The sequence below is a fragment of the Leptodactylus fuscus genome, chromosome 3 (assembly GCF_031893055.1).
Source record: "Leptodactylus fuscus isolate aLepFus1 chromosome 3, aLepFus1.hap2, whole genome shotgun sequence".
NCBI classification, from domain to species: Eukaryota; Metazoa; Chordata; class Amphibia; order Anura; family Leptodactylidae; genus Leptodactylus; species Leptodactylus fuscus.
Window position 1 is genome coordinate 55,285,639 of NC_134267.1, and position 24,982 is coordinate 55,310,620.

At 40.9% G+C, this 24,982-nt stretch overlaps 1 protein-coding gene across 1 annotated transcript in view; it reads right to left on the reverse strand.

Moving 5' to 3' along the window:
- CFAP61 (cilia and flagella associated protein 61) overlaps positions 1 to 24,982 on the reverse strand; it is a 227,796-nt gene that overhangs the window by 9,458 nt on the left and 193,356 nt on the right. Inside the window, exon 26 of the mRNA XM_075267626.1 lies at positions 938 to 1,028. Within this exon, the coding sequence (XP_075123727.1) occupies positions 938 to 1,028 (91 nt within the window). The remainder of the gene's footprint in view (positions 1 to 937; positions 1,029 to 24,982) is intronic.

Here is a 24,982-nt window from a genome sequence, read left to right on the forward strand (position 1 = left end):
CACGTTACTCCGTGTGAACTCCCCCTTACAAATATGCCTCTGTTACTCAGCTTTTCATGTGAATTGCTGTTTTATTCATATGCAACTGATGGGAAAAATGGTTTAGGGATGTTTCTTATTGTCTAAGTACTTTACCCTTATTTATATATAAATAAAATGGATTTACATGAAAGTGGGGCTCCCAGCTGAATAACAGGGGCCTGCTCTGCCGGTGGCACTACCATACCTTATCATACCTGTGCACCCCCAGATCACATTGGCTGTCTTCTATGGTACCTATGCCATTTGTCATTGGACCAGTGATCGAGTGGTTGTGTGGGACGTCAAGACATCGAACATTAAGGGTCCGTTATTTTTTAGCTTTAATGTATATGGCCAGTAATGTACAAACATCCATAAAGGCTAGGTTTACATCTGTGTTGGAGACTCGGATTCTGTAAGGAGCATTTTTCTGTCCACCGGTTTCAATATAAACTGGCTAAACTGTGCGGAAACCCATAGACCCCATAATAGTCTATGGGGTCTACCTAACCATTGTTAAGTCTGTCTCTGGACCTGAGCGCTAGTGTGAGCCTAGTGTAACTGATGCTACTGTGTCCTTTAAATGGATCAGTAAAGAAATCGGACACATTACCATCAGTTGGTGTTAGTTATTGTCCGTTGTGGTAGGTATCCGTTTTGTTTTATTGTTAATGGACCCTTTCAGAACAGACATCCAACTGTATTGTGAACCAACCCTAACAACATCCAAGTTTTTCTCTTTCTATAGGCAGTCCATCGCCTCTGTGTCCATATATAATTTCATTACTCTTAGGCTAATACATATTCCCGCAGGCTCACATCATGCAGAACAAAGTGGCCTGTCCTAGCGAGCCACGAAGCAACGAGACCAGGTTACGCCTCTTAGAGAAAAGGAGATATTAGTGATTTTTCTTACTTTCTCGGATGCTAGGATTTCGTGCACCTCTTGCTGGAAATCAATAAAGCGATCGTGATAGATGGCCATGCACCACGCTTCCATGAAGTAGCTGTTTTCAAAAGAAGAAGAAATTGAGTTATCCAGTGAACCACTCATTAACAGCTAATAAAGTATTTACCTGATTTTTTTTTCCCTTTTTTTTTTCGGCTTTCATAATTTACAGCTCGGGGCCCATCAGGATCGTTTCTTCATAAAATGCCTCCCCATAACAGCATGGTCAATCAATTTTTTTAATGGATGTTCCTGATGTACAGCCAGCTCTGGTAATTACATCTAAAGTGGCTTAATTCAGAGCTGAGGCAAGACCCAGTGAAGAATCCTGATTTTATCAGAATCTAAAAGCCTGAAGACCTGTGAGGGACCATGTCTCCATTATCCCGTCTCATTCGAGAAAAGCAGATTGTAGGATTAACTGAACTGGTGCATAAACAAATTAAATTTGTGTAGACAATGACACAAATGTTGTTCAGCATTAAGGTCCGAGGATTAATACATGACAGAAAAACAGGCCGCCATCGTGCCGCCGTCCACCACTCTAATTCACAACTTTCTATTATATAAGCATTATAATTCATGTACAAACATGTATGGCTCCAGTCCTGTAACCGCAGGTCCTGTCTAGCGGTCAGGCAGATATTTATGGCTATACAATGTGACGTCTTATATTATATAGGGGCACAGGATCAGCATTTACCCCCTTCGTTGCTAATAGGGGGGCAGATTTATTTGTCTTTTCTGATGTTACATTCAAAGTGATGGATCAGTATTCAGGAGGTGTCTGGAAAACATCTCAACCCCATGTAAATCATAAGATATTTATTTGCCAATATTATTAAATTTGCAAATATTTATTACAACAACATCTTCACGTTGTGTACATGCAAAGGCTCAATTAGCGGAGACGACAAGTGACTGTGTTAGGGGCCATGTAAACATACAACAGGTCTTATTAGGAAGAGGATAAGTAGAACCATCCATGGGGAGGGGGCTGTATGAATATGAATGAATATGCCGCATAGATCTCCTGTACTCCGGCTTTTCACCTACATAATGAATAACATAACACTTCAATTGAGTTTTCTAGGTAATGAGAATTTTTCCTGCAGAGTCTCCATATGGGATCCTGGATAAGCCGAAGAGTGGGATATAGCAGAGATGACTTAGGTAATGCTACCTAGTAGAACAGAAGAAGACAATTCACATGACACGGGTTACATTTTCACATTTGCAGATCAAGATTTACTTAAAGGGATTGTCTCTTCAGATCAAGTTATTGTGAAACTTGTGGCAATCCAGAGATCAGTTTGTGGCAAGTCTGGGCTTCAGCTTTTACAGCAGTCGCACATGATGCCTGCAGGGGCTGCAGAACAAGGGAGGTCCAGAGCAGGGGCATAACTACTGGGGTCTCCATATGGGATCCTTTCAGACCCCCAAGTATAATGGTCAGAGGGCTAGGAGAGGACAAGGAACATAAAAAAACACTGTTACTTGCCTCTCCTGCACTCCAGAAGGCTTCGGGCCTATTTGGGGTGGGCCTGCGTCATTAAGCATCACGACGCAAGCCCGGCTCACGTAACATCTGGTCCATCATTGAAGATTTCCGACATCAGCGGGGAGTGCACTGGAGCCCAGGAGAGGTAAGTAACAGTGTTTAGTATCCACCCCTGGGTCTCCGATCATTATACTTGGGGTCTGAAAAGATGTTAAATGTTAACCTTGGGGCCCAGCCATTCCTAGTTACGCCACTGGTCCGGAGCAAGAGCTGATCCTTGTAAGTAGCTCTCCTCTCTGGTTAGTAGAGTAGATCCTAATAAGGTCTATAGAAGGCTGTCCTTCAGGAGAAAACCTTCAGAATAACGTTATTTATATAGCACTTTACAAATCAGAGCAGACAATATCAGATAATGTGACAAAATAATGAATATATCAAGCAATAGAATTGAGGGCCTGGCTCACAGGAGCTTACAATCTATGACAAATATGGGGACACAAGAGGTCAGAGGGTCGGTTTAGTATAATGGTCCAGCCATCTTTTAATAAATAAAGTCATATATGTATGAGCCTGTCACCAGCCTATAGACACATACTGCAAGCCTGTAGTGGCTTAGCTGTGGCTAACTAGGTGCGAAATATAGTACAATTGTAGTAGATGGGGTCTTTAAGAATCACAAACTCACACCAGGGACCCTGACGATCAGCTGTTTAAAGAAACGGCAGCATAGGGATGCAGTAACTGTACATTTGCATAGTGGCCATGCTTAGTATTGCAGATCAGCCCTTTCACCCGAATGGGACTGAGCTGTAGATAGTCCATGTGACCGATGGTCTATGAAGCAGAAGCTGCTGCTACATCAAACAGCTGATCAGCAAGGGTCCCCAGAATAGTGCTGTGTGAATGGGGCAATAAATAGGAATTTTATGTTCCTATAACCTCACATGTGTGTATTACAGTATGAAATCCTTCCCTGCTGTCTTGCAATGTGTAAGCGATGTTCTTAGTATTTTACGCTGCAGCCCAATAAGATGATTCCCAGGATTCACACAATAAATGATTCAATTATTTCTAATGAAGTAAATAGAATTAAACTGAACTGTTCCCGGCTTAATATGGTTTCTAGACAGAGATTATCCTGGACAATATATTAAGGTGAGGAAATCATATTAAGCGTCTTCAGCCGTATCCTTCACGTGTGTGGTGTATATTATGTGACGCTATAAGTACATATCTATGAAGCGCTGTTATGTGGAACAATACAAAACAGTTTTTCTTTCGTGACCCTTCAATATTGAAGTGCCGCTGCCTTACGATACAGTCCTTTCGCCGCAAATCCGCTGATACCTGGCCACCAGCTTCTTACACTACCCTATACGCACTGTACTTTGCTAGTCTGAGACCGTGCCCCTTGTTCTCATGTTTTCAGCCCCCCTGAGCCTAACAGTATTTCTTTAAAGGCATCCTATCATTAAAAAGCAATTTTTTTGTGACTAACATGTAGGAATAGCCTTAAGAAAGGCTATTGTTCTCCTACCTTTAGAAGTCTTCTCCGCGCCGCCGTTCAATAGAAATCACAGTTTTCTTCGGTATGCAAATGAGTTCTCTCGCAGCACTGGGGGCGGTCCCCAGCGCCCAAACAGCACTGGGAGCGTCCCCAATGCTGCAAGAGAACTCTCCAGCGATGTCTCTATCTTCTTCTGGAACGCCTCTTCACGCGTCTTCTTCCGGCGCTTGGGGTCTTGTGGCCGCTTACACAGTAAGCTGGGGTAAGTGGCCACAAGAAAATGGCCGCTTACGCCAGGTGGGCATGCGCAGTCGGCTCTGCCCGAGGCCCGACAGCAGAGCCGACTTGCGCATGCATACAATTTTGACCCCCAGCCCGGGAAGAAGACGTGTGAAGAGGCCGTTCCATAAGAAGATAGAGACGTCGCTGGAGAGTTCTCTCGCAGCATTGGAGACGCCCCCAGTGCTGTCTGGGTGCTGGGGACCAACCCCAGTGCTACAAGAGAACTCATTTGTATACCAAAGAAAATCTGGATTTCTTAAGGCTATTCCTACGTGTTAGTCACAAAAAAATTGCTTTTAATTATAGGATCCCTTTAAGTGCCTGAAGATTTTCATTTTTGCACTAGATATAACTTTTTACAGTCATTCTTATGTTGGGGGCTTAGTGGTTAGCATTGTAGCCTTACAGGGCTGGAGTCCTGAGTTCGAGTCTGACCAAAGATAACATCTGCAAGGAGTTTGCATGTTCTCCTTGTGTTTGGGGTTACTCCGGTTTCCTCCCACACGCCAAAGACATACTGAGAGGGAATGTAGATTGGGAGCCCTATATGGGACAATGACTAACAATGTCTGTAAAGTGCTGCAGAATATGATGGCGCAATATAAGTATATATAATAATCTGTCGGCAGCAGGAGCCAATTTTATTAAGTATACATATCTCATGCTGTATTCACACGTCTGTATTTTGTAAAATGCATATGTGTACAGCCTATGCTCTTCATGTACAGCACACCATCCCGCCTATGTGCTGTGTTTGATCCAGATGTGAAAAACTGGTGAACAGTTTTCATTTCTAATTTAATTCTAAAAATTTTTATGTCTGGATGCCATCCATTTATATTTCATGGACCTATAGACTTACATTGATGTCATGCCTCAATGATAAATCCGTGAAAAAAAACAACTTGCTTCCATTTTTATCCCTGTGCACACACCATCCATGAACAAAAACTGACATGTGAATGAACATGTTGAAATAAATGGCTGTGAATGTTGTCCATGAAAAATGCAGACGTGAATATAGCCGTACTCTGCCGGACAGGAAATGCGAACTGGAGGAAACAGCACTCTCTCACTCACTTCTATAGGCAAAGGTTTTGGGGTTTTTTTTTTGGAGGGGGGGGTTGTTTTTAATGTTTTGGGCATATGTCTTAAAATACAGCATGTTCTAGTTCTGGCTCTTTTTTTCAAGTTATTCAATAAACTTCACCTATAGTACTTGGAAAGTGTCAGAAAAAAACCTGTCTAAGGGTAAGTTCACGCAGAGATTTTTGGTCAGGATTTTGAGGCCATATCCGCCTCAAAATCCTGACCAAAAAGACGGCTCCCATTAAAATCAATGGGAGCCGCTCAGGAGTTTTTTTCCGAGAGCCAGCTTGTTCCGGCTCCCGGAAAAAGAAGCGAGGTGCTCATTCTTTAGGCCGTTTCGCCCCGCGATTCGACCTGAAGACACTCCCTCCTCCGGACTAGGCCCATTCATTGGGAGTGGAGTGCGAGGCTGGATGCCAATGCAGCGCACCAGCCTTCAGTCGCGGCTACCCTGTTTTTGGACCAGAACCTGAGGCAGCCTCCGCCTCAGGTTCCGGTCCAAAAAACCCCAACTGAGCTTACCCTAAAGTTTTTTTCTCGTGCTCTGAACACAGTGTTGTCATCCATTCCAGCGCTACCTTTCTTCTGCACCGTTGGCCATTCTCCTCCTCTTCTTACATTAGACCATCATAAAATGGCCGATACAACAGCCAACTGCGCATGTCCGTTGGCCATTTTGCAGTGGTCTCCTGTAAGAAGAGAAGTGAACAAGAGGAGGATGGCTGATGGAGCAGAAGAAAGGCGGCACTAGATGGATAACAATGCTGTGCTCTGACACAAGGGGAACGCCCCCTGTGGTTTCTAAGCACAAAGAAGAATAAAGAAAAATTCAAAAATGGAAATGCGGATCTTCAAGATAAAGGTAAGAGATGAATAACCTTTATAAAGGCTATTGCTATGTGCTTTTAGTTTAAAATATGTTTTATAATGATAGCTTCCCTTTAACAGCACAACCTCTTTCTTGTGTTCTGAGTGTGTGGTTCAGCTTCAAGACCAATTTGTGAGGCAGATTGCTTGTAGGATCAGAGGACTGCTTGGCGTGTGGCCAGCTTGGAAACACGTTTGAAGTGAAGCCTCCTCTTAGCCAAAGAAGTCTTTTGCTTCCAACAACCAAACATCTACCAATACCCATGAGGACATGTTCTCTGCTGGTGAGGAGCACATCTACCATGACAGTAGAAGCCTGTTGTTCATCACTGCGGTCTGTGATCCTATAAACAGTGTCTATTCTACAACTTTTCATCTGTTCATCTCCCATCAACAGTTTGCAATTGAAGTTCCACATGCTTTGTACATATAGCATCTATCTCCATAAAGGACAGTAAGACTGGAGTGCCCGAGTCCTTCAGGGGTCAGTGTCTGGGCAGCAGCTTGGTAGAAGACAGGTCAGACATAGCGTTGCGTTGGCCATGGAGAGTTGCAGTGTTGGCTGTAGCAAAGCAGCCATGGTGACACCGGTGTCTCCAGTCCATTTGTACAGTGGCATCAAAAAACAAACCATTGTCAGGATACAAGCCGAACAAGAAAGGCATTTTATATTCTGCTGATGGTTTGTGAGGTCAATTCCCTGCTAATGTCTTAGCCTCTTATTGAATTACTGTATTTGCCACGTCCTTATATGAAGGCTCCTTCTGCTCACGCTCTAATTTCTATCCTGCAGGTGGCGAATAGCCCATTGATTCTCCGTCATCGGCAGCGGACAGGTGTGCACGGACAGGTGTGCAGTCAATTAGCTTATACCTCAGATTCAATTACGTCTAGAGGTGAAATGTCTTTTGGTGGACAATCCAATATGGGGTTAAATAAGAGCACGAGCTGCGCCCGCTTTCTGTATACTCGCTATTTATCAATCTCTTCATCCATTACTATATTACAAGCCTTTCATTTCCACACATCAACAATCATTTCTGGAATTTCATTTTCCTAAATGATTTTGCTTCTGTTCACGGCAATAATTGGCCAGATCGGATTGTGTCATAAAGGAGAATAATCTTCACTTAATGGGAAATAGATAATGAAACCGCAGAGTAGTGTCCTGATGCTTAATTCAGGACCTCGTGGACGCCTCACATTTACATAGAACAAGAAGCTTCCAGAAATTGGAGTCCTAAGGTCATGAGAATGCTAGAGAAGAAAGATCCCAAGTATTTTGTGTCTTGTTTATCCAAATCCGTTCAGCCATTGCAAAGATATAAGCCCTTTTGAATAAGAACGGTAACACTGCATGTAGTACACAGAGACCCTTCCCCCAGAGAAACCGCCCACTTGACTAGTATACCATCATTTGTGTCAACACTAACAGGACTTATATCTTTGGAATGGCAGAACAGATTTAGATTAACACTAATGTTATCGGAAACCCAAACTGGGTTCATCATCTTGATTGTCAAGCGGTGCCAAATTATATATAGTTGGATATATATATATCTATAATGAGCTCATGTGGAAATCAACCAACCTGACACACACACAATTGGTGATATCAGCAAGTTCCCCTTTTATTGTACATCGCATAAGATTTTATACAGTAAAATAAATGGTCGTGTCCATTATAATGAAACATGCCCAACAATTTATGATTACGATTTATCATTGGCGGGATGAGTTCCGTGACCCTCCCATTTTAATCATCTCTATATCTCTGTAAGCAATCATTGTGATATTCCTTATAGGGCCTTAACCTTAACAGTTTCCGTTAGTCCTAAAAATAATCATGGCAAAGATCATTTGTCAGCTTATGTTAGGTTTCACCCTTGGCCTAGATATCTAGATTCAGACAAGTCTCCTTTGCCCCCCTTCTGCCCTGGGTCAGTTATGCTGACACAAGGTGTCTGATACTTCAATGGCTAGAATCGAAAGAGGAAGGAGAGAGAGTTGTGAAATCATATGGTGTAATGCAAGCATCTCTTTCGGCAAATCTTTATATTTTTAGAATAAGCCAAGCTGGATATAAAATGTTCTCCATATCTCTTAAAGGGACATTGCATATCGATCACACTAACATGCTCAAGGCGATAGCAACATCAGGTGAGATATGTCAATGGGGTTTTCAGACAAGTCCTCTTGAAAGGGAGTCTAAACAGATCCTGATACTGTTAACAGTGCAATGAACACTTCCATCTAATGGAAGTGCTCAATACAGAATGGCATAGCGCCCCCTTTCCTGGCCCCCCACACAGTATAATGCCCAATTTAATCATACTATAATGTCCCACAGTGGCCTCCACACAGTATAATGTCCCACAGTGGCCCCTTCACACAGTATAATGTCACACAGTGGCCTCCACACAGTATAATGTCCCACAGTGGCCCCTTCACACAGTATAATGTCCCACAGTGGCCCCTTCACACAGTATAATGTCCCACAGTGGCCCCTTCACACAGTATAATGTCCCACAGTGACCTCCACACAGTATAATGTCCCACAGTGGCCCCTCCACACAGTATAATGTCCCACAGTGGCCCCTTCACACAGTATAATGTCCCATAGCAGCCCCTTCACACAGTATAATGTCCCACAGTGGCCTCCCCACAGTGGCCCCTCCACACAGTATAATGTCCCACAGTGGCCCCTCCACACAGTATAATGTCCCACAGTGGCCCCTCCACACAGTATAATGTCCCACAGTGGCCCCTTCACACAGTATAATGTCCCATAGCAGCCCCTTCACACAGTATAATGTCCCACAGTGGTCCCTTCACACAGTATAATGTCCCACAGTGGCCTCCCCACAGTATAATGTCCCACAGTGGCTCCTCCACACAGTATAATGTCCCACAGTGGCCCCTCCACACAGTATAATGTCCCACAGTGGCCCCTCCACACAGTATAATGTCCCACAGTGGCCCCTTCACACAGTATAATGTCCCATAGCAGCCCCTTCACACAGTATAATGTCCCACAGTGGCCTCCCCACAGTATAATGTCCCACAGTGGCCCCTCCACACAGTATAATGTCCCACAGTGGCCCCTCCACACAGTATAATGTCCCACAGTGGCCTCCACACAGTATAATGTCCCACAGTGGCCCCTCCACACAGTATAATGTCCCACAGTGGCCTCCACACAGTATAATGTCCCATAGCAGCCCATTCACAAGGTATAATGTCCCTTAGCGCCCCCTTCATAAGGTATAATATTCCATAACTGCCCCTTCACAAGGTATAATGTCCCTTAGCGCCCCCTTCACAAGGTATAATGTCCCATAGCAGGCCCTTCACAAGGTATAATGTCCAACATTGGCCCCTCCACTCAGTATTATATCCCATAGCAGCCCGTGCACACAATATAATGTCCCATAGTGGCCCCGTCACAAGGTATAAAGTCCTATAGTGGCCCCTCCACACAATATTATGTCCCATAGTGTCCCCTAGGGTGGTCCTTGCAAACTGTGAAAAAAATTTGGGTTCAGTAGAACACAAAATTTTGGAGGTCCATGACCCACAAACTATTATTATACTTGGCGGTCTTTTCAGACCCCCGGAGTATAATGATCAGAGACTCAGGGGAGGTGACAAACATATAATAAAACATGTTACTTGCCTCTCCCGGGCACCGGTGTCACTCCCTGTTCAGTCTTTAGACCTCTTCGATGACATCAAAGACGTGAGTCACACCAGCCTCATTATATGCCTCGACGTCAACCTTACCCACGTGAGGTCATTGAGGAAGGCCAACGATGGTACGGAGTTGCATCGGAGCCCAGGAGAGGTAAGTAACATAGGTCATTATGTTCTCTTACCTCCCCTATGTCTCTGATCCTCATACTCCAGGGTCTGTAGTATGATAATAGCAGTTTCGGTTTGAACCCAGTATTTGTTTATTTATTTATTATTTTCATTTTTTTCCCCTTCTATGGCATTCACTCCCTGGGACATATATTTTTATAAATTAGTAGACTGGGCATTTTCCAACACAGAAATACCTAATGTGTATGTGTTTTAGCTTCTCTTTTAACTTCTATGTGAGTTCTAGGGAAAGGGGGTGATTAGAATTTTTTTTTTTTTTATTTCAATCATTTATTTTGTTTTCTATAATTATTAGATTCACTAGGGGTCTTAAACCACAGGTGTCTGATCACTAGTACAATGCATTACAATGCAAAATTACAGCATTTACATTACAAGCTTCAGATGTATCACATCCATTAATTCTAACAAGAATAAGCAAAGGGGCTGTAATAGTGAAACAACCTCCTTGAATAGTAGTCTGAACCTGGCCTAATGTTTGTTTTGCCAGTTCCAGACTACTTATGTACTTATTATGTACTTATGTACTTATTATACTGTGTGGAGGGGCCACTATTTTTGCACGGGGTTACTTTACACGGGGTTTGCACGGGGTTACTTTATTCAGATGTCATATTATAGGCTCTGGTGGTGGACATGCCAGAATTACTAACATCGTAAGAACGTGGTCTAGTTTTCTCCTTTTTTTGTTTTATTGTTGCCACATTATAAAACTCATCATTTTTTAATTTTAATGTTGACATAGCCATAAGAGGCCTTGCTTATTGAGTTGTACATTTCCTTTGTACAGTTTTGGGAAACATTTACCTTATTGATCAAAATCTATTAACTCTCTATAATATGCCAAAAAAATCTGTTTTTTTTTTCACATCTTAACTTTATTCTGCCAGTTACAGTGGTACCGAATTTATATAGTTTTTTTTATGTTGTACTACTTTTGCGCAATAAAATCACTTATTTGTCAAAATAATTTGTTTTAGTGTCATTATATTCTGATAGTCATAAGTTTTTGGTTCTTCTATCATCTGTGTTAGGGCTTGTTTTTTGTAGGATCAGCTGTCTTTTGGTACCATTTTGGATTTTATTATGACTCATTGATCATTTTTTATTAAAAAACAAACAAACAAAAAAACAGCAATTTTCTTTGTTCTTATTTTTTATTATTTACGGCGTTCACCATACAGGATAAATAACATTTTGTTTTAAAAGTATGGATAGTTGCAGGCACATCAATACCAAACATGGCTATTTTTTATTACCGTATATACTCAAGTATAAGCCGACTTTTTCAGCACATTTTTCATGCCGTGAAAGCTCTCCTCGGCTTATACACGAGTCAGGGTCCACGGAGCACAGAAAACTGGACCTGGAAGGGGGAGGTCCTTTAGTGCTACTGCTCTGTGATTGGCTTGTCATGAGGTCAAGTGACTGTGATGTCATCAAAGGTCCTGTAGCCACTGGTATGTAACATCTGCAGATAAGGTTGAGTCTAAATCCTAGTAGCTCCGCCCACACCAGAGTCTGATCACATGGTCATGACGTCATCAGATGTCCTTTAGCGCACTAGGATTTAGCATCTACCCTGCAGATGAGTGGCCGGGATTCATTGTGTCTTATGGAAGATGTCTGTTGTATGGAGAGGAAGCTACAGTAACGTGACACACACAGGGACCTTCCTTTAGTTACTCTGCCTAGTAATGTCAGGCATTTGGGGTTATTCATTTAGTTTCAGTAACTCCATGTGCCTCACATTAATAGCAGTTAACCCCATCATGTCCCTCATATTAACCCCTGTGTGTCCCATAGAAGGGTTACTAATATGTGAGACACATGAGGGCACTAATGAAGGACCTTAATTATGAAGATACCTAATTATTACCTCCATATGTCCCACATATCAGTAACTCTTATGTGAGCTGCACAGGGGGTTAATGTGAGGGACATGATGGAGTTAACTGCTATTACTATGATCCCCATGGAGTTACTAAGCTGCAATGCACATGACCAGACTTTTTATCTGCAATGGTGGATTTCCTCCCCTTGGCTTATACTCGAGTCAATAAGTTTTCCCAGTTCTCTGTGGTAAAATTAGGGGTCTCGGCTTATATTCGGGTCGGCTTATACTCGAGTATATATGCTATTTTTCTATTACAAAAAAAAAATTGGAAAAAGGGCTATTTATGCAGTTTTTTTTTTATTTAACACTTTACAGCATTTTAGATTTTTTTAAATATTTATACTTAGTCCCATATTGGGATTTGAACACTAGGTGGCCAATTGCTACGATTGATACAGACTGACATGCCAACACCATGTTGTTCAAGGATGAGGTCAGGCCCTCCAGGCTACAGATATCTTTCATACTAGATAGTAGATCAATCCCTGATGGAGGGTTGACCAGTTTACTTTTTTAAATGTGAACAACAGGCACATAAGTAATAAAAAAAAATGTGCAAAAAAAGTGCAACCTTTTCAATCCTTGTATGTCAGAAAACGGGTATACAATGCATGATAAATTTCCCAAACTATAAATAGAGGATTTGGAGGAACATCTCAAGGCTAAGGTGTATCGTCACCTTTATTGTAAGATCCAGAAGATGGATAGATTTTGCCCATATAAAAACATTGTTAGAAAGTGTAAGGTTACATTTAGGTGTTTGAAGAGCATTTTTGGAATATACTTTATTAACCTATCAAACTTCCTTTTAATAGAAAAAAGGCTGTAAAGTTCTCATTAGCATTGATCTAACTAAGCATTGCCAGGGAGACACTATCCGTACACCTGTACTCAATGCAGCATGTAGAGCTGAAGCATTTACCAAAGCGGGGGATGGTCACTTCCAATGGCTGTATCTCCGCTTTATACCACCTAGAAAAATTATTCTAGTATCATATTGTCAGCCTTCATATGCTGCAAAAACACAGTCGGGAATGCGATTTTTATATTCAGTGGCTGCACAAAAAGTTCAAATTCCAACTGTGTCTTTAACTAGTGATATATCACGAACTGTTATAGTTAGTATATAATGCCAAGATTTTATTGGCAACATATAAGAGTTGAGAATGTCAGCTTTTTTGTAATACCAGAACCATTTTTCCAGGTGGCAAAAAACCCTGAGATACAGCCAATTGAAGTGACCCCTACCCCTTTGGTAAATGCTGTGTATGAACTTTCCCTAGTGGTAGCTCGTAGCTCAGTTACAGCCTGTTTTCTATTATAATGGAAGTTAGATAGGTTAATAAAGTATGGTCACCATAAACCCCTCGACAAAACTGGAAAAAAAAAGGAACTTAAACTTTAATCATAAATTCATTTTTATTGAATACAGTGTTTTAAAATATTAAGATATATTTCATAGGAATTACAGCAGGACATTGTTAGGACGAGCGGTGGGAATAAACTTAAAGCGACTGCAGCTTAAAAGGCCACAACAACAAGTTGGGACCTTTCATTCCAGGTAATTGCCAGGCTGATAGAAAAATGAAACCTAACACCTTCTGCTTTGTGAGACATGCGAGTTGGTGCGGAAGGACTAAATGAGCTGCTGATAAGGCGAGCACAGTAACCATGACTTCAGCATGGAGCAGGTTTATATAACATCCAATAAATGACATTTCTGTAAAATGCTCAAATAAAACTTAATGCCTCCTTGCTAAAAATCAAACAAGAATTCCAAAGGGCAGCCGATAAAGTCTAACTTGCTTTCGATTAAAGGACGGGGGCTAGAATAACATTAAATGATTAGAATAAACATGGCAGGGAGAGACGGCTAACAAACTAAATAGAAGGATGCAGGAGGAACAGGTGTCCCTGAGAACAACAACAACGTGATGTCAGATGACACAGGCGAGATGCAGAGCAAGATAAAAAGGAAGAAATAGCAGCATGCTCGGGAATGGAAATTACCCATAAATACTGTTTTCTAATTTCTTTCTCCAAAGCCGCAAGAAAATACATTATTTCTTTGAAGCAAAGTTGCAAAATAATACACATGCAATACAAAATCCCACATTAGGCTTACTTATAGGCGTAAATGCATTTACTACACACAAAATTGCTATTCTTCCTTCACATTGCATTATACAATTTTGGTTTCACCAGTACAGTAAGTAAAATCAGCAACGCACCAATTACCGACACTTCAATATCCTTTCATATCTAAGTAACACTTGGGTAACAGTATTGATCCACAAGAATGTATGGGCCATGTCTAAAGATCATAATTAAAGGGCAGGTAAGGATGGTTCACCTTAGGGAGTTATTAGGTTTATTTTACTACATTAGAGTATCTTACGGTTTTTGTGTACAGCTCCTGTATAGACCTAGAATGCCTCTCTGGTTCCAAACTACAAACAATCCCTGTGTGGTACAAACCTAAAATTTTTGCCTTAGTGTTCGACTAAACCCTCATGCACCGCAAGATGCATGCTCTTCTGATGGGGGGTCCGATGATCCATTCCTTTCCAGTGATTCCTTATCCTGCTACATGACATGAGATCGGAACCCTCTCCTTAAAGTCAATGTTGGATGTAAGATCAGTACAATCTCCATAAACCCCTTACAAGCTGTGCTTGTATCATCACTAGAGATGAGCGAATAGAAGCTGACAAAGTGGAATTAAATCCAAAATTCAAGAAATATTCGATTCGCATCAAATCTGGATTTCTGAATACTCCGTGGTAACGAATCACATTTTTCTAAAATGGCTGCTACACATGTTTTGACATGCGGCAAGGAACTTTTGGAATGCAGGATCACCCACAATGTCATGCATGCAGCCAATCAGCAGCCAGCCCTGTAATGTTACACTGTTTTAACCCCTTCACGACTGCCCACAGCATCAGGACCAAGTATTACCTGTAACTGATAACTAAGACCCTGCTCCATAACCCCCGGTCGGAGCACAGCTGGTCAAACATGACCACAGCATCCAAGGGGTTTTCTCCATGCTATATGTCCCACTCGGCACCCCTGCAGCAAGATTGAGAGCTGCCGCTATGCATCTTCTGCAGCCTGGGGTCTGGCCAGTAACCCTGTACTGCTAGTGGCTCCGAGTACCTGGCTGATCCTGCCCAGAAGTGTGTCTGCATAGATTGACTTCCTCTATAGACTGCAATACACGTGTATTGTAGTCTATAGTGCTGAACCAGCGATCAGTGCATCAGTGGTACACATCCCCGAGTGGGACATCACTAAAAACCACTGTAAGGCACAGTGTTCTACACCACTATACAGGCTCTCTGCAGCCAGGAAATAGCTGTTTTTTTTAACACGATTCACCACAAAGGAATTCGGATCTAATCGAATAGTATTGGAAAATATGGCCAAGCTGCTGAATCGAATTTTTGAAAAATTTGTTCATTTCCAATGATCACCATGGGAGCCCTGCAGTCACTAACCCTTGAGCTCCTCCTGCAATGACCAGGATCAGAGAAACCACTGATCCCAGTCCACTCTGATCCCAGTCCACTAGGTCAGCCATCGGTATTCACTCATTAAGCCACATGATAATAAATTGCCAGTCCATGTATTACGTATTCCAAAATATTATAGAAGTGATCTGGTTAGTGATCTGGTTACTTCTGCTTTAAGTCGAGTATAAGCCAAATTTTTCAGCACAGTTTTTGTGCTGAAAAAGCCCCCCTCGGCTTATACTCAAGTCAGCAAAAAAATAAAATAAAAATATTTATTTTTTAGTGGGTGTGTGTGTGTGTGGGGGGGTGTCTATGACCAGCCGCAATATCAATGTATGGAATCTCCCATAAAATATTGGGAAAACAGGGACTTTAAACAAATTTAAAGTTCTAAATCCCTCCTTTCCCTAGCATACATATAAAAGTAGAAAATTACTATGAAACACATACACATTAGGTATCCCTGTGTCTGAAAGAGCCGGTCTACTGAATATAGGGGATCTGCAGTGCTCCTGTTCCGTCGGGAAGGGATTAATAGGAGCACCGCAGATACCCTATATTCAGCCAGGCTGAATTCCAAGTGTGGGGGGGGAACAGTCCTCAAGCTCAGGGAAGGGGCAGACAGACAACCAAAACACCTCCTCCCCTTTCCCAGCATCTACTGCACCCAAAAACTCTGACCATTTTAATTTTTGAAATTTTCCAGTAGCTGCTGCATTCCCCCCCCCCCTCGGCTTATACTCGAGTCAATAAGTTTTCCCAGTTTTTTGTGGTAAAATTAGGGGCCTCGGCTTATATTCGGGTCGGCTAATACTGTACTCGAGTATATATGGTAATATCAAGTTGAATGAAGGGTAAATTGTTAATCCCTTTTCCAATAAAAAATATTTTATTATTTACAACTAGTATACAATAAAATATCTAATATATATTCGAGATACACACGTAATGATGCACAGAATAAAGATAATTTGTTACTTTTACATTAAGATGAAAAATAGGGGGAATTACTGATTCTGTAGAGTTTTTTTTTTTTTTAAATATGAGCAAATAAATTTTATGTACCCCGAAAAGAAATAAATGATATATACCTCCAAAAAAACTACGATCCATCCTACAAAAAACAAATCATCGTATAGTTACATTGGCAGAAAAATAAAAAAAAAGTAAAGCCCCTTCGAATTCAATGATAGAAAAAAAAACAAGAAAAGGTTTGCCCTTGCAACATTTTTCTCTCCTTTTTTCCTACTAAATCTATAGGAAAACACTTGCAATTCCACAGCTAAAATTAACACGCTGCATTTTTCCAAACACACACGTTTTTGAAAGAGCAGCTGTTCCCGAGCTCTTTTTTCTGCAATGTGTGGAGGAAATTAACCAAAATCTCATTCGCTTTGCTAGTACTGCAAAATACATTTTTTTCAGCTGTATTTCTAAAACATTACACCTAAGCCTAAGTTTTTTACCGCAAAGTGGGCATGGGATTCTCCAATCCACTTTGCTCTGATTGTAAAACGCCGCAATTTTTTCGGCTGCGTATATGCCATAGGAAAATCGTGGTGTTTACGTCACGTGGGACCCTGGGTTCAAACTGGCATAGGTTTTAGCTTTAACTTGCACCAATTGTCTGCAGTAAATTATAGTAAATTTGTCAGGTTGAGGCATGCCCTTCATCGCCACCTGGCGACCTTTTATCCCCACCCCACTCACTTTTCAAAAAAAGCAGGGCGCAAAATGAAAATTTAATGCAAAAAAACGATCATGTGCCACAAAAACTGTAACTTTTTCATACCTTGTATGCCAGAAAATGGTTTGTGAGGCATGTGAAATTGTCTCCATAGTCTTCTTTAGGATGCACGTAGCTGACTTTCATTCCTTATAAGTTAGTTACGATTAACACAGGGACCTTTGAGACTATTTTTCATGTACTAAGATCAGTTAGAAAAATATATACGGTATATGTAAGATACATTCAGCGTCTAGCTGTGAGTGACCACGGCAATTAAAGTGACCCACTATGGAGAGGCGTGATGTACACCTGAAATCTCCTAAATATCCTAAGTAAAATATTCTTCTTGACTCTTGCCGCACACATCATACAAGAACATTCAGAACATTAGTTGGCCGGGAGATTTTGTAATGTCTTACTCTTTGATTAGAGTCATTTTTATTGCATTATGTTATCTTGAAAATGTCTGCTATTTGTTACCTCCCAAGTTGCTGTGCTATGTGTTCCTCGCCGGTGTTTAGGATGATGGACCTTAATACTCTCTGGAGCAGCTTTTGGGCACTTTTTCATTATACATCTCTTTATAAGAGATCATTTATGTGCAACCCATAGTGAAGAGATTTTGCCTCCTGTAATCTTAACACTGGAGATGTTTAGGGCATTTATTGTAAAATAGCATTTCCGTATAGACTAATGTGCAGAGATGTCCAAATTACAGTCTTTGACCTTTACAGAAACTTCACAAAACATTAATGATGTCACAACTTTCTTTGTGTCTCTAGCCCACATGTTCAGGAGATCTGACTTTGTAAAAAATAAAGTTACCTGACTCGTGGACTAGAAGTGAACATATATTTAGGTTTACATAACGTCCTTTATATTTATGGCCATTTACAGAGTAAAGACAATCCAGATTATTTTTTCAACATATATGAGCTTCATTCGAACAGATAAAACGACCCCAAAACAACACGCCACTTCCTTCAACAAGAATAAAATTTTTCCCAATTTCCCACAATTTTTTCAGCGGTGTAATATTTGAGGGGTTTCTTGCATGCCCAGCCCATTTCAAGCCCTACTTAACATCTTGACCTAGATCTAGATCTTTACCGATCATTTCCTTTTTTTTTTTTTTTTTTTTTTTTTTACAGCCATTTCTTAGTGGATGTTTGGTAAGTTTAAGGACATTTGGGGTCGATTTGCGGACAGATGTCCCCACTTTATCTCTGTGCAGCCTCTGTTAAAATATCCATAGGGGATTCTATGATAGTGAGTCCCAAAGACCCTGATGAATTTATGTAACTCAAAACCATATTGCTTATACTACCGTGATTTAGGCTATATTCACACTTCCAGGTTTGGTCAGTATAAAGCAAGGGAGGAGTGTGTTTTTAATGGAGGGAGGGGCAAATGAAATGCTGCAGGCAGCTTTGGTGGTGTTTTTTTTCAATGCAAACAAAAGGATTAGAAGTTTCGAACTATACTTCTTATGTGTATGGGCAAAGTAAAGATGTCCTATCTATCTTCACCATAATCTGATCCAATTCATTCTAATTTAAAGGGGTTATCCAGGGAGTCTTTTTGACATACATGCTCCACGGGATTTTAAGTGCTGGAGCTAAGAGTTCCCGGCTAGTTCTGATCCTTGGTCAAATTATTGGAACAAGCTTCAGCACCAGGTCACTTTGCCTTATTCCTCGTCTCCAATGCTCATAGTTACCTGTGCTATGGGGGGACTGGCTGACTATGGTAAAGTGAGTCCCCATAGTACAGGTAACGGCTCGTTCACATCAGCGTTGTGAACTCCGTTATGCAGGTTTCCGTTTCCTGCCTAAAACAGAGGCAGGAGACGGAAACCTGCAGAATCTCTCTCACCCATTCATTTGATTGTTGACCGATGCACAGTGACACCATCTGCAGCAAGATGATGCTGAAGCTCTTTGGAGGTGGTCTGTGGATTGTCCTTGACTGTTCTCTCCATTCTTCTTCTCTGCCTTTCTGATATTTTTCTTGGTCTGCCACTTCTGGGCTTAACAAGAACTGTCACTGTGGTCTTCCATTTCCTTACTATGTTCCTCACAGTGGAAACTGACAGGTTAAATCTCTGAGACAACTTTTTGTATCCTTCCCCTGAACAACTATGTTGAACAATCTTTGTTTTCAGATCATTTGAGAGTTGTTTTAAGTAGCCCATGATGCCACTCTTCAGAGGAGATTCAAATAGGAGAACAACTTGCAATTGGCCACCTTAAATACCTTTTCTCATGATTGGATAGATCTGGCTATGAAGTTCAAAGCTCAGTGAGGTTACAAAAACAATTTTGTGCTTCAGTAAGTCAGTAAAAAGTAGTTAGGAGTATTCAAATCAATAAAATGATAAGGGTGCCCATACTTTTGCACCGGTCAAATTTTGGTTTAATGCATGTTGCACATTTTCTGTTAGTACAATAAACCTCATTTCACTCCTGAAATATTACTGTGTCCATCAGTTATTAGATATATCAAATTGAAATGGCTGCTGCAAACACCAAAATATTTAGAACTAAAAATGATTAAGATTAATAGGGGTGCCCAAACTTTTTCCTAGGACTGTATGTGTGTCTACTTCCGTAATATATTACTGTGTATTATCCTGTATCTGTATTACTATGCTGCTGTAACATACTGAAATTTCCCCACTGTGGGACTATTAAAGGATCATCTTATATTTCTTTAATAAGATAAATTACAAGGTTTTTTTTATATCCACCTGTACCATTGCTTATGCATAATGTTTTAAAATTGGAGGTACGTATAGAGTGAGCTGTTCCTTATTATATAGCACAGGTTTTAGGTGTCTGAATGTAAACAAGAATGTTTCCGTTCATACACAGCAAAAAGAGATTATGACAAAGTATATTAGCCAGTTACAGATCTTTCAATACACAATCAATAGGATTTATCTACAGAGAATTGATCACTACTATATCAAGTCATAAGACTCCGTTACTAATTTTTATGGTGTCTTTCTACACCAGCATAAGTTTGCTGGGCCGTCGGGGAGGTATGAAGTGCTGCAGAACCTTGCCCCTCTTAGAGCAAATCATTCCGTTTTATTGCTACCATAATATACTCGGCTTATTAAATGATGTGACTTTTATTGCCATTTACAAATCCCAGAGCCAAATGCTGCTTAAATCTTGTGGCTAATGGTGTCATCATAAAGCCTTGATCTTGAGATTAATACTCGCTCCTTAATTTATATTCCATAGATCAGAGGAGGATCATTCCGCTTTCTTTAGACATTATTCAGGGTCACACGGTATTAACCAAGCAGGAGAAGGAAGTCTCATTTTCTTGGTAATGTCTTGGTAGCTTTTATGGTAATTTTGACCTCTTTATGGTTTATGGCTTTTAAAGAAGTGGAGACTTAAAGGTTATTAGGAAATTATTATTACTAAAACTAATTTGGGATTTAAGGATAATATCAGCAGCTTGTAAAGTCTCAGGCAATGCTTTTAAACAACACTAGCAGTGAGGATATAGACAAGAATTACACCGCCATATGGTCCACTGCCTTCCTTGACTACAATAAAATTTATTGTGATGGACAAACACAGGATAATACAAGAAGGAGGTTAAAGGTGGTAAAATACTCTCTCAGACATGACCTAACTATGAGACAGTAGAGAAGACTAGGAACTGACAAATATAAAAAACATATTCAACGCGACTGAACTCATTTCATCTGCCAGCACCTCGAGTTACTTCCTTGTCACTTGACTTCTAGTTGTCAGTAATTTTTCCACCTTGTGATTTCCGTAGAGGCGCTTGATCTGCCATCAGCCATATACAGTACAGTATTTTGTCTCCGATAAAACATTCCTTATAGCAAGAAGTGGGAGACTAAACAGTGGGTGGTCTCGGCATAGACATTGGTGGCATACTGCTAGGACATGTCATCAATGTTCAATCACTATGACCTCCATCAATCACGAAAACAAGGCAATAGTACTAGGAAAGCACAACACCATTTCATCTCATGCCAACTCCTCTCAAATTTTTCGGCGGCCACCTGATCGGCTCAGCATAGCCACCGGTCAAATATGGTGACCATGAAAAAGGACAACCCAACAGAAATGGCACATTAGGGAAACGTTTTAAGCCTGGCCTTAATAAAGACTGCCATTAAAGCCCTGAATGATGTAAGATGTGTCTGAATTATCAAGATGCTCCAGATTCAGAATCAATTAGTTAGATTTTGACATATTTAATTTTTTAAATATTCTTATTTTATCTTACGTTATTGCAACTGATGGTAATTTCCAATAATTGTTCCATGTAAGTGTCATACATAGGAGCAGAAACATAATTCTGGGGCCACAAACTGATGAAGCAATGCAGAGGTAATCATATTTTTATGAATATATATATTATATATATTATATCTCCTCCTCTTCCTGGCGCCCTTAGTGGCTGCCTCGATACAGGGCTCCAAGCTTGGAGCAACCTTATCTTTCCTTTCTCACTCTTTTTCTCTGTATCTTCAAAAATCCTGTAACCAAGAATCTAGCACTATGAATTAGCAACTATAAATCGAATGGAAGACCCTGTGGAGTTTTTGTTCCTTTTGTATCTATTGTTAAAGCATGGACAATGACTGAAGACCTGGAGCACATGTGCCTGTTACCATCCCCCCAGGACACCATGCGGCATGGAGGAAACCTACATGGAAGTGTGGACTTCTTCCTTCAAGGAGATGATTTCTGGCGTCTATTGCTGATGTGTGAAGATGCTACAGCTGACTGGTATTTCTTTCTATTACTGTGGACACGTGGGACTCTGTTACAGCCTTGAAACCTACCATCACCCACCTACCCCAGGAGCTATGGAAGCTTGGCAAGAGAGCAACACCATGTATACCTGGATGGCTTCAGACTTCTTTGGGGAAGTAGAACACAGTGGTAAGGAGGAAGGAGGAGGAGGAGGGCTTGTGATGAAGGACATTTGGGGCATTTTTTTTTGTGGTTAATGGACAATGCAATGCTGATGCAAGATACCGAACTATCAGCTGTGAGCAGGAGGTCTCACTACGTACCAAAGGAACTGCCACATGTTATCATGATAGCTGCATATGTCCCCCACCTCTGCAAAAAATGTTTTTCTGCCTGTTATATCTACATGCTGTGACCCCTCTCCTCGTGTCCTCCAACCACATTTGGCTGTATTAACATCAATCTGCACAGAGAACTAAATGATCCTGCAGTGTGTCTGTGTTTCTTTCGTTTTAGTTGCTATGATTCATAGGATTTCTCTATCTGCCTTGAGCTTCTATGTGTTTTCTCTCTTGTTATATACTACTGTACCATCTATGAAACTGTATCACTGAAATTTCCCCATTGTGGGACTATTAAAGGAATATCTTATCTTATCTTATTAGGCCCCGTTCCCACGGAGTAACGCGCCGCTCATTTAGACACATAAACACGTGTCAGGGCCCATTGACTTCAATCGGTGATGTCTTGCGTGTGCTAAACATTGAAATCAATGGGAGGCTTTATGACGCATTGATTTCAATGTGTAGCACACGCAAGCCTGCACCGATTGAAGTCAATGGGATCTGATTTGAAGCGCCGCACTTTGACACGTGTTTACGTGTCTAACTGAGCGGCGTGTTACTCTGTGGGAACGGGGCGTTACCCTGCAAGTGCTTCAGGAGCGGGGCCTCGATTTCCAGATTTAGTTACATACAAATGGAAGTGCTTTGCCTCCCCTCTGGAATCAGTGCCCTATTTCTTCCTATTAGCCACGACTGACAAGTCTGCATCACAACTATCTGCACACAAATCTGACCCTCGTCCGAAGCACTTGCAAGCTAATTTGCATTTCCATAAAATATTATCTCTGCCTTACTCCATCAGTTTAGAGGAGTTTCCACTCCTAGTAAAGGCCTATACACGGCACTATCAGGGTATGTTCACATGGTGGAATTTGCATTCCGTGTGTGAACATTAAAAACAGCTAGCTGTGACGGGATCCTGGTACAATGCATCAGCATCCTGTCGCGGCATTCCGCTCCGTTCATTTGAGCCTAATTGGGAGATATCCTCACGCCGTGGATGCCATGGCTAATTCAGCCGCGGAATCCGCAGCAAAAAGGGTCATCTCGCTTTTTTCCCCGGCTACTAGCTAGCGGAAAAAAGAAGCGAGCAGCCCCCATTGAAGCCAATTGCTGGTTTTGGCAGTGGATTTTGAGGCGGATTCCATGTCAAAATCTGCAGCCAAAAAACTCAGTGTGAAATGACCCTTATTTGAATTCTTGACCTGATAGACTCACTTTTAAATTTCACTCATTCAGATACTGTACCTTTTCTCAGGAAAGGGTAGAATTGCAAGAATTATTTTGTATTGTTATATTTTGCTTAAAAATCTGAAACCATATAATTAATATACCGTATATACTCGAGTATAAGCCGAGTTTTTCAGCACAGTTTTTATGCTGAAAAAGTCTGCCTCGGCTTATATTCGGGTTATTACGGTAATAAATAATTATATTAATATATAATATAGGGGTAAAGGTATTTACATCACCTCCTAAAAAGAAGGAATTCAATATATATTTTTTCATTTTAATATTTGCTAATAATTATGATTATTATTGCTAGTATTACTTTATATGATCAAACTGCTTTTTACATTTTCAGGGTCAATTCATATTCATTTGACATATTATTGTAAATATATCCCAAATCCTTATTTTCCACACAAGTTTGTCAAAATTAGCCATGAAGTCTGCTCTATAAAGAGGAAATGAAATAGAAAACCTACTGAAATCATCTTAAGTTGTCCAGCGATTTTTATTGATTTGGTTCTGAGAGATGGAATTAGTAGTCTGAAGAGTGGCTACCATTTAATTCCAGTACAAAAGGAACCTGCTAGATGTCTTGTTTGCCTTGGTGTATTCCTCCTCTGCTATTCTGCTGCCAGCCTCATAAAAAGCTCACCTATTTAGCTCTAATTAGACCGCACTGTACCGAGCCGCATTAGTCCCACTCAGCTACTCAGTCAATACTACAGCCGTTCCCATTTCCTAGTCTTTTGCTGGAAAAAAAAACTATTACAAGGGGTTGAACAATACGAACAAAATGATACAGCTTTTATGTAATTGTGAACCTATTTATCCCTGGTACATTCCAGAAGCAGCAAGGATTCCCCCCCCCCCCGATGTACTTTTTTTTTTGTGTAATGGCCTTATTACATATGCATCCCACATTTAGCATAATCCGATTGGTAATTATTATTGTGTAAAATCTCTTTGTTAAAGACGTTCATATCCTTTACCCAGTCCTCGGAAAAAAAACAACAACAACAAAAAAAAATCAGGGACTTATTATACAGGATCTGTGCTCATTCTTCTGCCCTAATGTCTCTATTACCTATTATTGGTTTGGCATTTATTATAATTATCTCATTACACATGCAATTTCATCTTGGCAACTCATTAAAATTGCAATAATTAGTTAATCACTTTTAGGCTGGTGCAAACAATGGCCCGTATAAATTGGGTCTAAGTGAAAAGGCCAGTGGGGTTAAAGCATTAGCAGTGCCGACGCTTGCCTGTAAACACGAGCCACGGAGCGCTGCCTGCCTAGGTGAGCGACACTCTAAGATTATGAGCAGTTAATGCGAGCACAAGTGGCATGGATTGGAGAGTAGAGATAGGCCCATTTCATGTCCCAATCCTGCTTCAATTACTTCCCT